General features: G+C 49.7%; 1 protein-coding gene across 2 annotated transcripts in view; it reads right to left on the bottom strand.

Moving 5' to 3' along the window:
* The window catches only part of SETD5 (SET domain containing 5), a 173,355-nt gene that overhangs the window by 88,564 nt on the left and 68,709 nt on the right, over window positions 1-16,082 (bottom strand). For both annotated transcript variants that reach the window (XM_084634172.1, XM_084634171.1), the window contains exons 2-3: window positions 14,057-14,231; window positions 5,149-5,254 (exon numbers count right to left, since the gene is read on the bottom strand). In XM_084634172.1, the coding sequence (XP_084490298.1) occupies window positions 5,149-5,254; window positions 14,057-14,127 (177 nt within the window). In that variant the 5' untranslated portion in view covers window positions 14,128-14,231. The remainder of the gene's footprint in view (window positions 1-5,148; window positions 5,255-14,056; window positions 14,232-16,082) is intronic.

Below are 16,082 nucleotides of genomic sequence, written 5' to 3'. Positions count from 1 at the left end.
GAGCTACCGCCAGCCCCGAGAGGGTCCCGTACCAGTGTTGCCTGGGCCACGCCGGGGCAACGAGGAGGACCCTGGCTTTGTCTGTCTTTATTTTCTCCAGGACCTTGCTGATCAGAGGGAACAGGGGAAAGGCGTAGAGGAGCTGGCCTGACCAGGACAGGGTAAAGGCATCGGAGATAGTGCCCTTCCCTAGGCCCCCCCTGGAGCAGAAACGGGGGAATCATCGGTTCTGCCCGGTCGCAAATAGGTCCATCTGGGGAGTACCCCACCTTCGGAAGAGCTGGTGAGCCACTGCTGGGTGTAGAGACCACTCGTGCTGAGAGGCAAAATTCCTGCTCAAGCGATCCACCCTGACATTCCAGGCACCTGGCAAGTGGAAGGCTTTTAGGTAGATGTTGTGGGCTATACAGAAGTCCCACAGACTGAGGGCTTCATGGCAGAGGATTGAGTTTCGTCTTGTCTGTTGATACAGAACATCGAGGCCGTGTTGTCCGTGAGGACCCTGACTACCTTTCCCTCCAGGTGCGAGTGGAAGGCCATACATGTCAGTCACACTGCCCTGAGTTCCTTGACTTTTATATGAAAGGGTAGGTCTTGTAGAGACCACAGGCCTTGGGTCTGAAAGTTCCCCACATGGGCCCCCCAACCCAGGTCCGACGCGTCGGATAGCAGCTCCAACGACGGGACCCTGTCCCTGAACGGAACCCCTTGGGGCACGTTGTTTGGGGCGGACCACCACCACAGGCAGGTGATCACCGAGTTTGGCACGGTGAGGACTTTGTCCATTCTGTCTGTGGCCTGGGAGAACTGCGAGGCCAACCAGAGCTGGAGGGGCCTCATTCTTAGTCTGGCATAATGGAGTGCATCTGTGCACGCAGACATGTGACCCAGCAGTTGCAGGCAAGCCCTGGTTGTCATCACTGGGAACCTTGTGACCGAGTCGATGAGCCCTTTCAGGGTCTCAAACCTGTCTGGTGGGAGAGACACCCTGGCCGACGTTGTGTCCAGTAGCGCCCTGATAAACTCTATGCATTGGACTGGGACTAACATGGACTTGGCGTTGTTTATCAACAGTCCCAGGGCAGTACATGTGGACAGGAGGAGCGCCACATGATCCCTCACCTGCGACCGGGAGGTGCCTTTGACTAGCCAGTCGTCCAGATATGGGAATATTTGGACCCCCTGGCATCTGAGGTAGGCCACTACCACCGCCATACACTTTGTAAAGACGCTGAGGGCAGTGGACAGACCAAACAGTAGGACCGTGAATTGGTAGTGACTCCGTCCCACCACGAAACAGAGGAAGTGTTTGTGCCCCTCGAATATGTGGATGTGGAAGTACGCGTCCTGTAGATCGAGGGCAGCATACTTGTCCCAGGGATCCAGGGAGGGGATGATGGAGACCAGGGAAACCATGCCGAACTTGAGTTTCACCATGTAGTGGTTCAGGCCTCGCAGGTCCATGATGGGCCTGAGCCCCCCTTTGGCCTTCGGGATAAGGAAATACCGGGAGTAATACCACTTGGGCACAGCCTCTATAGCTCCTAGGTCCAGGAGCCGCCCCACCTCCTGCTCGAGCAGAGCCTCGTGAGAGAGGTCCCCCAGGAGGGATGGGGGCAGAGGCGGGTTGGGCGGGGAGCAGGTAAATTGAAGGGTGTAACCTTGGGAGATGGTGTTGAGGACCAATTGGTCCGAGGTGAGCCGCGACCATTCAGGGAGGAAAGCACACAATCGATTGGGCTTTACTGGGGGTAGGTCCCGTCTGAGAACCAGCAGGGTCCCCCCGAGCATCCTGTCAAAAATGCCTTTTGCCTGCCCGCCCGCCTGCCCTTAGAAGACCCAGGCTGGGGAGCAGGCTGAGATTGCCGTTGCGGGCACTTTCTATAGTCCCGCCGCTTTTTGTGGGCAGCCTCGTACTTTGGGAGGGCGGCCTGGGCAGGAGCCTGCTGCGGCTTGAACTTGGGTTTTGCCGGAGGAGGGACATAGAGGCCCAAGGTCTGGAGGGTCGTGCAGGAGTCTTTCATGCCATGCAGCCTTGTGTCTGTTTCCTCAGCAAACAGAGCCTTCCCGTCGAAAGGGAAATCTTGCATTGATGACTGCGCTTCGCTGGAGAGGCCAGGGAGCAGAAGCCATGACGCCCGTCTCATGGACACCACTGAGGCCATGGACCATGCGGCCGTGTCCGATGCATCTGAAGCGGCCTGCAGGGATGCCCTTGCAGCCGTCGCCCTTTCCTCCACAAGTGCCTTAAACTCCTTATCGCGCTCCCGGAAAGAGTCCTCAAACGTGGGGAGGGATTCCCAGAGTTTAAACTCGTAGTGGCCCAGGAGAGCCTGATGGTTTGCTACTCGTAGCTGAAAGCTTGACGAAGAATAAACTTTTCTCCCCAAAGTATCCAGCCTCCGAGAGTCTTTCTTCTTGGGGGGTCGAGGCTGGTTGCCCCTGCCGCTCCCTGTGGTTGACCGACTTGACCACCAAGGAGTTGGACTCCGGGTGGGTATACAGATATTTGTGTCCCTTCGTGGGTACAAAGTACTTGCGCTCCACCTTTTTAGAGATGGGAGCCAACGAAGCTGGTGTTTGCCACAGGGCATTTGAAATTCTTGCCACCCCTTCATGGAGAGGCAAGGCCACCCTGCCTGGTGCTGAAGGGGACAGCACATTGAACAGGGAGTCTGAGGGCTCTTCCATCTCCTCAGCCTGGAGGTGGAGGCTCGCTGCCACCCTTTTTAGGAAGTCTTGGTGGGCCTGGGAGTCCTCCTGCGGGATGGAGGGGGGCGAGGCTGCAATCAGCTCCTCCAGATGGGGCGAGGCCAGTGCGGTGCTTTGGGTGTCATCCTGCACCGGAGGATCCACCACCTGGACGGACTCCAGGCATGGTACCGAGGACACAGGTCCCCCCGACCTTTTTTCTGGTGGTCGAAAGAGGGATGCCGACGGTGCTTCTGAGGCCCCGGCGGCCACGGTGCCCGCTGGTACCACTGGGCCGGCCACAACACTTGGTGCCATTACGCTTGCTGAGGCACCGGTGGGGCCAGCTGTTCAGGCTGGCTAGCTAGGCCTGTAGACGAGCAGCTGTGAGGGGAGGCCAGGCTGGGAATGATCCGCTGCTGCCTCTGGACCAGGAGTATCGGCGGTGCTGGGATCTACGCCAGCCACGGGACCACGATCTCGATGCGGAGGAGCGGCACTGACGGTAGTAGCTGCTTTGACGGGAGGACCCGCGTCGGTGAGACGCAAGCATTCGATGGCCGGGCTTTGGTGCCTTGGCGGGGACTTGGAACAGGAGTCCGAGAGGGAACGGCATCAACGATTGTGTTGCAACCAACTGTGGTATGTCCTGTGAGACGAGGACCGTTGGCGACGTCTGCCACGGTCCCGGCGGTATTCGCTTCGCAAAGACAAGCGGTGCCGGGAATCCCGGTCGGACGGCACCCATCCGGACAGTCTGGCCGGTATTGAGGGCAATCCCCATGGACTGAGCCCTGAGTGGTGTCGGGAACGTTCCCTCAACTGAGACTGGTACTGGGCCATTGGTGACTATGGTGATCCCAGTCGTGGCATGGGGCCAACATCGGCAGAGCTCCGAGCACCGGCATGGACACGATGTCCCTGGCTGCCTGGAGGGCTTTGGGTGTAGATGGCATCCGGACACCCGGAGAGGCCTGCTCCGAAGGGGCCGGACTACTCTGCTCAAAGTGAGTCGGAGGCCTAGAGCCCGATGGGAATCAAGGACTAGCTGACATGGGCCTAGCCTCTCTCCCAGACTTCCTCTTTGCAACGGCACCGAGGGGAGTCTTTCCGGTCCTCTTGGCGTGCCCCATGGATGGGGAGCGGTGCCGACTGGACGATAGTACCAGAGGGTCTCCACGTACTGATGCCGCAGTGCCAGGTACCAGTTCGGAGTGGCATGCTGGGGTTGGGGCCAGCGCCGACTCCATCAGGATGGCCCGGACCCTAATGTCCCTTTCTCTTTTGGTCCGGGGCTTGAAAGACTTACAGATCTTGCACCTTTCGCTGATATGGGTTTCTCCCAAGCAGCGCAGACTATCCGCGTGCGGGTCGCTCCTTGGCATAGAGCGCATACAAGAGCCACATGACTTAAAGCCTGCGGTGCGGGGCATGCCCCGGCCTGGGCTCAATGACTAACTGACTACAGGTACTACTGAACAAACAAAGAGTTCTGGGGACGAGCTGCAGCAAGGCTGGGGCTGAGCAGTTCCGACAACCTTCACTGATGGCAAGAAGGAACTGAGGGTGAGGGGAGAGCAGCCCCCCTTATACCGCGCCAGGCAGACGCCACTTCAGGGGCTGCAGGGGGGTGCTCCCCTCTACAGGCACTGCCAGGGGGAAAATTTCCGGCACCGGTGCATGTGGCGAGCATGCACACCTATTCTGGAATACACATGAGCAATCACTCGAAGAACCACCAGGGGATCTTGCCACTGAATCTACGTTAAGCTTGCTGAAGAGAATGTGGGGCCTTGAGAGTAACTAACACACAAAATGGAGCAGGTATGGCAGGACTCAGTCACACTGCAGTTGCCCCAAAACAAGCTAAACCAGCAGTTTTCAAACCGGGGCACACATACCCCTAGGGGTACATGAGCTCTCATCAGGAGGTATGCGAGAAAAATCCTGTAATGGAAACCAACGCATTTTATTTAGTACAGAGGTTTAGTATTTGGGGGGCAAGGAGGAATGTTCTGGGGGGCAAGCAGCAACACCAGCCCCTGCACAGCGTAGCTTGGAGAGGGACCTCCACTCCCTGACTCACCTTACCAGGCCAATTTCGAACTTTTTGAACTGAGCCTCCCCTTGGAGGTACAATTTTTGGTTGCGCCCCGACCAACCAAGACAGACTGCGTGGCCTGCTGAGATGAGGTTTGCCCCACAGTTTGAAAACCTCTAGAAGCTGTTGCTAAATAGAAGGCAGAAATCTGGGGAGGCACGTGACCCCACATGCCCGCACCCACTCATCGCCTCTGTCTCTCTCAGATAGAGGTACACAGTAGACTATATAGTATGCAGCCAATAAAGTTGGATCTAAATAAAACAGCACTTCAGTGTTATGTGGGGGAGGAGCAGAGTATAAAGTAAGGGGCTAGTACAGCGTAATCCTCTGCAGATTAAGGAGTGAGTACTCACTGCATAAGGCAGTCCTCGATAGCTGTGCCTCTGGGTGGCTTCATAGCCATGACTGGAGTATACATTCTTCTCATCGACAGCTGGACTAGCTTCCACGGACTCTGGGCTGCAAAAAATTGCCAGAAGACAGACACATCAGTGTAGCACCAAATTCCCCCTTATCAGGCACTTGCCAATATCTCAGCATTCTCCTCTTTCCCACTTGGCACAACTGTAAATGCACTGTTAAGAGATCTCAGGGAAACTGAGGTACATTATCCACTTCACAATGTGGCTCATACATGGAGGATGGGGGTATAGGATAAACCTGTGATTGACAGAACAGGCAGCTAAGCAGAGGTCATGCTGAATAAGGAGTAACTAACTCATCTCCTCACGCTGAAGCAGGAAAGGAGTAAGAAACATGCTGACACAGCCAGCCACATTATGTGCACACTCTCATATTCCTTCACGAGCTTCCCATTCACCTCTGGATACAGTTCAAGATTTCCTGCCTTGATTTTAAAACCTTCTACGGACTTGTTCTATCTGGGCCTATCACACCCTTCTTGTCCCCCATTCCACACCCTCTGCCTGGCCAGTGCTGATTTAGTCTCAGTCTCACCACACTGACACACCACCACGTTCTCCTCCGCTCAGTCCAAAAAGAGCATCTCCAAATTGCAGCTGAACACACCCCTCCTGCCTTTATGCCTGTTGTTCTTCCTCTCAGCGCCGCTGTACGCTGACAGGAGAGATCTATCCCGGTGGCATAATTAACCCCCCCCCCACACACACAATGAGTGGTGGTAGCTGTGTCGGCAGGAGAGCATCTGACATAGCACTGTCCACACTGGTGCTTTTGTCAGTGAAACTATGTTGGTCGGGGTGTGTGGTTTTTTTTCACACCCCTGACTGACAAAAGTTTTGCCAACAAAAGTGCTGGTGTAGACAAAGCCTTAGTGTCACTTAACTTCACAGTGTTTGGGGAATATAATTTGTATGGAAGATACAGTTGTCCTAAAAAAAAATCTTGCACAGTTTGGGATGGTTAAGATAATTCCATGTTGCAAACAAGGGTCAATAAAACTCATAGCTTGGACAGAAAAGGGCCACAGGCAAAGCAGGTTGGCTTTGTGCTTCCTACAATTGTTGAATGGGAATTTTGCTGCTAACTTAAAGTGACAGTGCACATTTTCACCACATGGTGGTGAAAAACATCAGGTCAAAATCAATTGTACAGTGTGCTATTGGTGAAGGACTGCAGGAGTCCTGGGTAGAGGAGGGATAGTTGCAATTCAGCAGAGGGAAGTGGTAGGTAACGAGGTCAGCAACAGAATACCAGAAAGGAAACATCCTCTCAACTGAGAAGCATTCCAAAACAGGAGACGGAAGAGGACACACTACTACTGCACGTGCACCATTATGGCTGCACTGAAAACGAGACAGGAAGTAACTGAATCACATCTGTAGTTCTAGGGCAGAGCCACGCTTAAAATGCTGCAGCAGTACAGCTGCGCTGCTGTGGCGCTTCTGGGAAGATGCTACTTCGCCAACAGGAGGCCTTTTCCCATCAGGGAAGGTGCTCCACTTCCCCAGGAGGCAGCAGCCGTGGCGATGGGAAAAGCCCTGCCATCAATATCGTGCTGTCTACGTCGGGGGTTAGGTCGGTATATCTGCGTTGCTCAGGGGTGTGGCTTTTTCTCACCCCAAGCAAAGTAGTTATACTGATGTAAGTTTATAATGTAGACCTGGCCCCAGTCTCCCCTTCAAAGATTATAGCATGGGAGAAAGGACAAAGCAGACAGAAAAGCAGGATTCTCTCTCCTGGGTCTTGTGTTGCTAGTGTGAATCCAGCAGAACTCGAAACACTAAGGGCATGTCTACACTACAAAATTATGTCTACTTCAGTTACATCGGCATAGAGCCACCACAGTAATTAAATCACTTTTGTGTGTCCACACTACACTCGTGTCAATGGTTCGTGTCCTCACCCGGAGCGCTTGTACTGACTGTGCTGTCAGTGTGGGGCATTGTGGGATGGCTTCTGAAAGCCAACAACAGTTGATGTAACCAATGCAGTGTCCTCAGTGCCCCTGCATTGACCTAGCTACATTAACTCTACACTGCTTGTGAAGGTGGAGATATTCAGTCAGTACAGCAAGGCAGTTATGTTGATGGGAGCAAAATTTTAGTGTAGACACTTACATAGTTACGTTGACATGAGCTGCCTTGCGTTGATCTAACTCTGTAGTGTAGACCAGGCCTAAGGCTTTGTCTATACAGGGACATTTAGGAAAATTAATCTGCATTAACTAAAGGTGTGATTTTAAAGTGGATTAGTTAAACTGCATTAAGCGTTTAATTCAGTTTGGTTTATGAATTAAGCTGAACTGAATTAAGGGTGGAGCACCTACAGCCTCCAAGGCAGCTTCAGAGATAAACAAGGCTAAGATGGCCAGGCCCTTCAGCATACACTGCCACTCACGTTTCCACCTCCGCCCTGAACATGAAGGATAAGTTGATGCTGAAGACCCTTACAAAACACTGCCTAGCAATGGAAACTTCATCAGTGACAGTGCAGCCAGCTAATACTTATTATTCAGAGCCAATGCCTAGCTACCACCAACTTCACATGCCAAGATTCGTAGGGTTTCAGGGACTCTGCATATGGGGAAGTCCTTAGCTTTGAGGGATTGGTGCAGAATGCTTCAGACGCAAACCTACTGTGCTAGAACTGTAGAGAGGTGGGTAACTCCACCTGGCACACAGCAGTTGAAACCAACTCAGGCTTACATTTTGAGGATTTTTCTTTCAAAGCACATCAGGCTAGCTCTATGCTGGACATACAGAAGTCTCACAGCTGGGGAAGGAAGACTGTGCCCTGTAGAAGGGTTGGAGGGATTCTGAATGCTTTGAGTGACATCTGCAGGTAGATCTGACTCCCCTACATGTCCTACTTGATCTCCAGGCAGAAAACATGCTGAATGTCTTAGCCTGTTACCAACATTCTCCTGCTGCAGTTTAAAGTTACTGAGATCCAAGACTTCAAAGTGAAATAAGGCACTGAGGTAAGAGGTGCTGATGGTTACAAAGCTAGAAATAAAGAAGTGGTCCTGGACTCAGTGATCCATCAGATCATAGAATCATAAACGTGTAGGACCGGAAGGAACTCAATAGGTCATCTAGTCCAGTCCCTTGCACTAAGGTAGGACTAAGTATTATCTAGACCAGTGGTTCTCAAACATATTTGATCGCGCCCCTCTTCTTCGTGTCTGTAGTAGTTCCCCCCCCGCACAAGTACATATACTGCTAACAAAAAAAAAAAAAATCAACGTGCAACTCCCACAAAATATTAAAGCCAATGCGGCACTGATTCAGACGGTGCCATTTAACTCTCTGGCCGACCAGCTGTGCGGCAGCGCGACCGCCAGCCGCAGCACAGAACTAAGGGTGGCAATGCCGTACCATGCCGCCCTTCCTCCTGCCCGGCTGGCGGCGGCAGTTCTGCCTCCAGAGGTGGGCACCCAGCCAGCAGCCGCTGCTCTCCACTCCGCCTTCCCATGCCTCCCAAGTATACATTCCGTGCCCGTCCCAGTTTGAGAACCCTACACCGCTGTTTCCCAAGCTGCAATTTAAGCTCATTATTTCTTGTCCTGTCCTCAATGGCTACGGAGAACACCACTTGAAGACTGTAATCACATCTGCCCCCTCCCCCGCTTTCTCTTCCCCAGACTAAACCAACCCAATTTTTTCAATCTAACCTAAGTCATGTTTTCGAGACCTTTAATCATTTTTGTTGCTCTCCTCAAGACTTTCTCCCATTCGTCCACATCTTTCCTGAAGTGTGGTGCCCAGAACTGGACACAATACTCCAGCTGAAGTCTTATTAGTGCTGAGTAGTGTAGAAGAATTTTTTTCATGTCTTACTTACAATACTTCTGCTAATACAGCCCAAAATGATGTTCTCTTTTTTTTGCAACAGTGTTACATTGTTTACTCATATATTGGGGTGTTAATGAAAGAATCAATGAAAAATAACCATACTAAGAACCACTGGACTGGGATGGGAGGGCCACAAAGAAAAGGATACCTGTAGCAGGAGTTGCCCTCCCCTGCCTTGTGGTATCCCTGGCAAAGTTCCTTCGCTTTCACCCGGCACTGCTACTGATCCCTGTTACACCCCTTTGCTTGCATCCCCAGTGCAAGCTGCCTGTTCCGCAGCTGTGTTTGTATCATGGACTCACAGGCCCTAGGCTCTCTCGGCTCCTTACGATCTCCGGGAGGAACCCTCCTTCATCGTGACAGCCCTTCTCGAGGGGACCATACTCTCTTGGGGGATAAGCCCCGGGCTCCAGTGCCTCCTGGAACCACACCTCTCTGAACCTCCAGGATGCCTGTCTCTCACCATGGGCCCCTTCTGGGAGTCTTCTTGCTTGGGACCCTCATGGGTATCACAGTCTGGGAGAAGCTTAGCCAAGACTCTGGTGCAGTGTGACTCCCCTCAAGGCATGATGTCCAGGGCAAGAAGTCTCCTTGGCTTTGGCACTTCCTGGGTCCAGTCTTGGAGCATTCAGCACCCCTGTTCACACTGTGAGTTCCCCGCAGTGAGTCCACCTGAATGGGATGCCTGGGGAAGCCTTGCATGCCCCCAAAGGGCCCTGCACCCCAACTCCACAGTCAGAAATGACTCTCAGCCAGTGTTGTAAAACAGAAGGGTTTATTAGTCAACAAGAACATAGCGCAGAACGGATCTTGTTAGCACAGAGAGTAGGACCATTCAGTAAAGTCCACCTTGGTGAGAGGGAAACCCCAGAGTCTTGGAATCCTGACCCTCCCCCTGAGTCTGACCCCTTCCAGCTGCCTAGCTTCCATCATGCCCATTGCCCCTCCTCCAGTCTGTGTCGTTTCCTGGCAAAATGTCACTTGGTCGCATCTCCCTCTTGGTTCTCAGGTTACGAAGGGGTTTGGCCATTGTCTACATGCAGGCAGCTGGAGCAGTCTCATCTGCCCCTAGGGGTCTCAGCAAAAGACACACACCCTTATCTCCACCGCGTAGGCATTAGTGTCATGCGCAGGGGAAACTGAGGTACATACAGTATTCATGCAAAACATTAAGGTTCACATACAACTAAGGGGAAAAAACCCACTTCCTCACGGCTTGCACAGCGTCTTCTCTCCACAGGCCCTGGAGATGCAACACTTCTTGCCTGTTCCAGGCAAAAATGCATCTAGTACCTCTCTGTATGTGCTGGACACAAAAAAAGATGAGCTGCTAGGTATGCTTGCTAAGATGGGCAACCAGGAAAGGACATTTCAAAAAAACATATAAGGTATCTAAAAGTGGGGGGCTTCCAGTTTCTACCACCCCTAAGTAATAGAGTTTAAAACTGTGAATAGAGAAGTCACTGCTGTGTGGCCTGGGGTTCTGTGGGACATTGGCTGGAGGACTGTTAGTGTTGACATGGCTCATGCAGTGTCTACACTCTCACTGCATTGACCACAGTAGGTCGATCATAGTTTTACACAGTTCAGGAAGGTGATTTTACTGTGTCACTGTAATGGGTCACTTATGTCAGTCAGAGATAAATTTGGGCAAAAATGCACAAACAGGCCCATGCAAGGCAAGTTACATTGACCTAACTTTGTAGTGCAAACTAGGCCTGAGAGATAAAGAGCAGGAGCAGCATCTACTGTGGGGAGCTTCTTGGTTGAGCACAATCAATATTCCAAGGGAGAAAGAGGACAGTTCATAACCTAACCCAAAGTCCTTCAGGATCAACGTTAACAGAGCTTGGGGTGGTCTGTCTGATGTTGGGAAGCACAAAACTCAGGTATGAGAATCCTGTGCTGACGATATCCTTAGAGAATAGGTAAATGCAAAGAAAAAAAATAAACAAGTGGCCCATCTCTCGGAGACAGTAGATGCACTCAGGACTTCACTGAGAGATGCAGGGGAACAGAAGCTGGAAGTATACTGGTTTGACGATCTATATTATTATGGTCACCACTTTTACGTGACTATGATAAAATTTGTTCAAAGTATGCCTTGTGAGGCATCACCTGAAAACTCAATCGTTGAACTTTATTGTCCTGGTAAAATACGTATAACAACATTGTACGTAAAGTAATACGTTTCTACTGCATAATGTTGTCACATGTTCTGGAGTTTGAAAAGCTGTTTTGGACCTGACTTTCTGAGACAAAGACATACTAGCCCCCCAGTTAGGTGTTAAAGAGCAAATCACCAGCTTAAAAAGCCATTCTTCAGCAACAGGAAGGTGTAAACAAGGAATTTACATTTCATCACAGGGATGGCTCAACCCTCACATCCACAATAGACTATTTTTATTGCCTGCACCCCAGATAGGAGTAATCCTCAAAGAGGGGAGGCTGACATAAAAGAGAGAGAGACAAACCTTGTGGCCTCCATTTCACCTCTCCTCCCATCTCTTTGCTCTTTACACAGTTCAGGAAGGTGATTTTACTGTGTCCCTTAGCAACATCTCCCAAAGAACTGAACTAAGGGGGAGTGGTCCCAGGCTGAAGAGAGACCCAGCCTGTGAAATTTACATCAGCATATGATGAGACAAAACCCTAGCTTTTAAGGACACTTAGCTTGTTAAGACAGTGTGACAGGATCCCCGGGGCACAACCTGGAAAAGTGTGACTGCTGTGCCCCCTTGACTCTCCAGCCTGGGCTGTCTCACACAATGTTATGCCAGTGACAAACAACAAACCCCTCTAGACACTGTGATCACTCAGTTATCAGCATGTAGAGCTCCACACCCAGCTAAATTACATGAATGCGCTCTCAGCCAGTCACGAATTATACAGAGAGGCACCAGCCAATCACCGCAGTTCCCAGCCTCTCACCCCAGAAATATACTGTCTTATACTGGTCAAGTTTCAGAGTAGCAGCCGTGTTAGTCTGTATTCGCAAAAAGAAAAGGAGGACTTGTGGCACCTTAGAGACTAACCAATTTATTTGAGCATAAGCTGCGCGAATGCATCCGATGAAGTGAGCTGTAGCTCACGAAAGCTCATGCTCAAATAAATTGGTTAGTCTCTAAGGTGCCACAAGTACTCCTTTTCTTTTTGCGTATTCTGGTCAAGACTCTCTTGGAGACTGCAAGCTCATTAATTAGTTCGCCACTCTTACAAAGGGTAGTGGACGTGCAACAGCCCTTGTTAAACTGAGCTGAGATTTCCCAAGCACTTCCACCAAAAACACAGCGTTTTAGGTAAAATATAGCACAGATTTATTAACTACAGAAAGATAGATTTTAAGTGATAATAAGTAGCAGGCATAGAGATCAAAGTTGGTTACATAAAAAATAAATATAGAAACGCAGTCTACACTCAGACTAACCAAGATTTTAGTTGAACAGCTTTTCTCATCCTAATAGATGTTACAGGCAGCTCACAGTCCTTAATACAAAGGCTGTACTTCCTTTGAGCCTGGGACCAATCTCCCCAGTTCAAAGTCTTTGTCTTCCAGGTAATATTCCAGGTGTTAAGATGAGGGAGGAGAGAGGTCAAGTGGTGATGTTACTATCCCTCTTTTATACTTTCCTCCAGCTGCTAGAAAGATTCTTGCTGTGTCACATGAGTTAGGCCACCTCCACAGTGTACCTGCCTGCTGAGGAGTCTCTGAGATGGCCACTGGAAGAGTGGATTCCCTGAATGGGCCATCAAATCATGTCTGGCTAATCCTGATGTAAATCTGTCTCATTAGGTGCTCCTTTGTTGCCCCTGAAAAGCTGGCTGTGGACATCTCCCAAGCTCACAACATATTTCAGTAACACACAGCAATACTTCGTAACTTCAGATGCAATAGGAACACACAATTCAATGGGATAGTAATGTTCAACAAATCAAGACTTCTGAAATGATACTTCACAAGGCATAGAATTGAACATGGAGGTTTAAGGGTGCTATTTTGAGGTGCAGAGTGTCAGTTAGGTATCAGCTTGCATATTACTGTTATTTCTTTTGTAGCCAGTCTTGACTTTTATGCATTATCACTTGTAACCACTTAAAATCTATCTTTCTGTAGTTAATAAACTTATCTTATTTTTTTTTATCTTAACCAGTGTGTTTGGATTAAAGTGTGTGGAAGCTCCATTTGAGATAAGCCAGGCTGGTGCATACATCATTTTCCTTTGATGAAATGATGGAGCTTGCGCTGTTCGGTAGCATGCACATTTCTGGGGGAACAAGGCTGGGACTAAGAATTTGCAGGTGTTGCCCTGTATGTAATTCATGAGTGACCGGTTACAGTGCTCATGTATTTAGCTGGGAATGAATCTGCATGCTGACGGCTGTGTGAGCAGGCCAGATATGGATGTTCTGACAGCACAGAGGTGTAAAAGGCACCCTAGGCTAGAGAATTAAGGGGACACAGCTGTTCAATGGTCCAGTTTGTACTCCAGGTAATGACACACCAGACTCTCTTAACCCACCCTAAATGAAGCCTCCTTTGGGGTAGAACATTACAGCTATCTGCACTAGCAACACCATACAAAAGAGATTTTAAGAGAGGAAGAGAAAAATACTGAAAAAGTTTGAAATTTTACCAGACAGCTACTCACCAGAGTCTGAAACAACAGTCCTGCCACAGGGTCAAAAAACAGAACCATGTGGAGAACTTCAGCACCCACAACCAAGGCTCATGCAAAGGGGGCACTTGAGGATTTCCCACAAGGATGTTCACCCCGGAGCCTGTTCAAAGGGGGCAGCATATATCTTTTGTATTGGCCTTGGGAAGGAGGAATTCGATACCTTTGGAGCTCCCCCTTCCCCTAATTGTGGTCTCAAGTTCATCTGTTCCCTCCATTCTGAGTTTGCCAGACATGCTGGAGTCTGAAAAGGAGCTCACCTCTGCCTCTGCATTCACTCACATGCATTCAGAGGAAACACCACTTACTCGGATCCTGCAGCCATATCTGAGTAGGATGTATCTGGTGTGGTGACTCCCAGAGCGATTGCAATGCTCATGACGTCCGTCAGGGATCACGGAGTCCAAAAGGTAGCGACTGGCTGCTCCAAGGGTGGGGAGGAGCCGCAGAGCCTCGGCCAGCACGTCACGGACATGGGGAAACCTAGCAGGGAAAAAACAGTATGTTGCATTTTTGTTAACCTTTGTTATATGAACATATTTTTCCCTATACCACTCCCGCATGGGGACTTTCAGAAGAGGGGGCGAGAGAGAGTAAGCAGCTTTCCAGCAGGTGGCATGCACAACCGCCTGTGCTTGTTGCTAAACTATCACCCTCAGCCCCAAAGTCCTTCTTTACAACCCGCCTCAACCTAAAAGGAGCCAATTTGCTACTTTCTCCAAACTAAACTCAGTGCTGATTAACAGACAAGCTGTTCATTCCTTTTGCATCCAATTACTAACAGCTCTTACCTTTCCCCACAACCCTTCATGAACCTAGCCCCATCCCCTCCGCAAAATACAAACAAACCCCATTCTGAGTGGTAGGGCAATAAGGAGCCAGACGTCTTTATTTACATTCATGTCACATACACTGCCATTGTGTCCGACCTGTGGGCAGATTATTTCTAGGTCACATCAAGGCTGCTCTTTACATGAGAGCCCATCCCCTGAATTCTGTAATGATTACTTGGGGTACAGCTCATTGATACAGAAGACCCCAAGCTTCCAGAATCCCATCTTGCATCTCTCCTAACAGTCAAGCCAAGTCATAGGTTACATTTTTTTCTGATAGATTAATCCAATAAGGAACACTATAACCTTACTGGTTCATTTCAGAAAAAGAAGGTGGAATCATGATCACTTCACCCTGAGAGAGCAGTTGTGGCCCACAACTCTGCTGAGTGTGGAGTGAAAAGAACTCCCAGTACTGTGACGAGAAAACCCAGGCTTAAGCTCTATATTCACTGCTGCCCAAAATTTCTGCAAAGAAAGCCTATGGAATTGATGAAAATGTCACAGACTTTTGAGGGGGAGAATAATGAATTATGTAGAAACCCAGGGTAAATCCCTGCTTAGAAAACAAACTTGAGAATATAAAAGTTACTGTAGGAGGAAGCCATCACTTTCAGTCCCTATGTAAAACCTCTCCAACGCATCATCAAGGAACTACAACCTATCCTGAAGGATGACCCATCACTCTCACAGATCTTGGGAGACAGGCCAGTCCTTGCTGACAGACAGCCACCCAACCTGAAGCAAATACTCACCAGCAACCACACACCACACAACAGAACCACTAACCCAGGAACCTATCCTTGCAACAAAGCCCGTTGCCAACTGTGTCCACATATCTATTCAGGGGACACCATCATAGGGCCTAATCACATCAGCCACACTATCAGAGGCTTGTTCACCTGCACATCCACCAATGTGATATATGCTATCATGTGCCAGCAATGCCCCTCTGCCATGTACATTGGTCAAACTGGACAGTCTCTACGTAAAAGAATAAATGAACACAAATCAGACGTCAAGAATTATAACATTCAAAAACCAGTTGGAGAACACTTCAATATCTTTGGTCACTCGATTACAGACCTAAAAGTTGCAATTCTTCAACAAAAAAAAACTTCAAAACAGACTCCAACGAGACACTGCTGAATTTGAATTAATTTACAAACTGGATACAATTAACTTAGGCTTGAATAAAGACTGGCAGTGGATGGGTCATTACACAAAGTAAAACTATTTCCCCTTGTTTATCCCCTCCTCACCCCCCACTGTTCCTCAGATGTTCTTGTCAACTGCTGGAAATGGCCCACCTTGATTATCACTACAAAAGGTCCGTCCGTCGTCCCCCCCCCAGCTCTCCTACTGGTAATAGCTCACCTTAAGTGATCACTCTCGTTACAGTGTGTATGGTAACACCCATTGTTTCATGTTCTTTATGTATATAAATCTCCTCACTGTATTTTCTACTGAATGCATCCGATGAAGTGAGCTGTAGCTCACG

The sequence above is a fragment of the Lepidochelys olivacea genome, assembly GCF_965140295.1.
Source record: "Lepidochelys olivacea isolate rLepOli2 genome assembly, chromosome: 7".
Classification (NCBI taxonomy): domain Eukaryota; kingdom Metazoa; phylum Chordata; order Testudines; family Cheloniidae; genus Lepidochelys; species Lepidochelys olivacea.
This window is presented reverse-complemented; position numbering and strand designations above follow the sequence as displayed.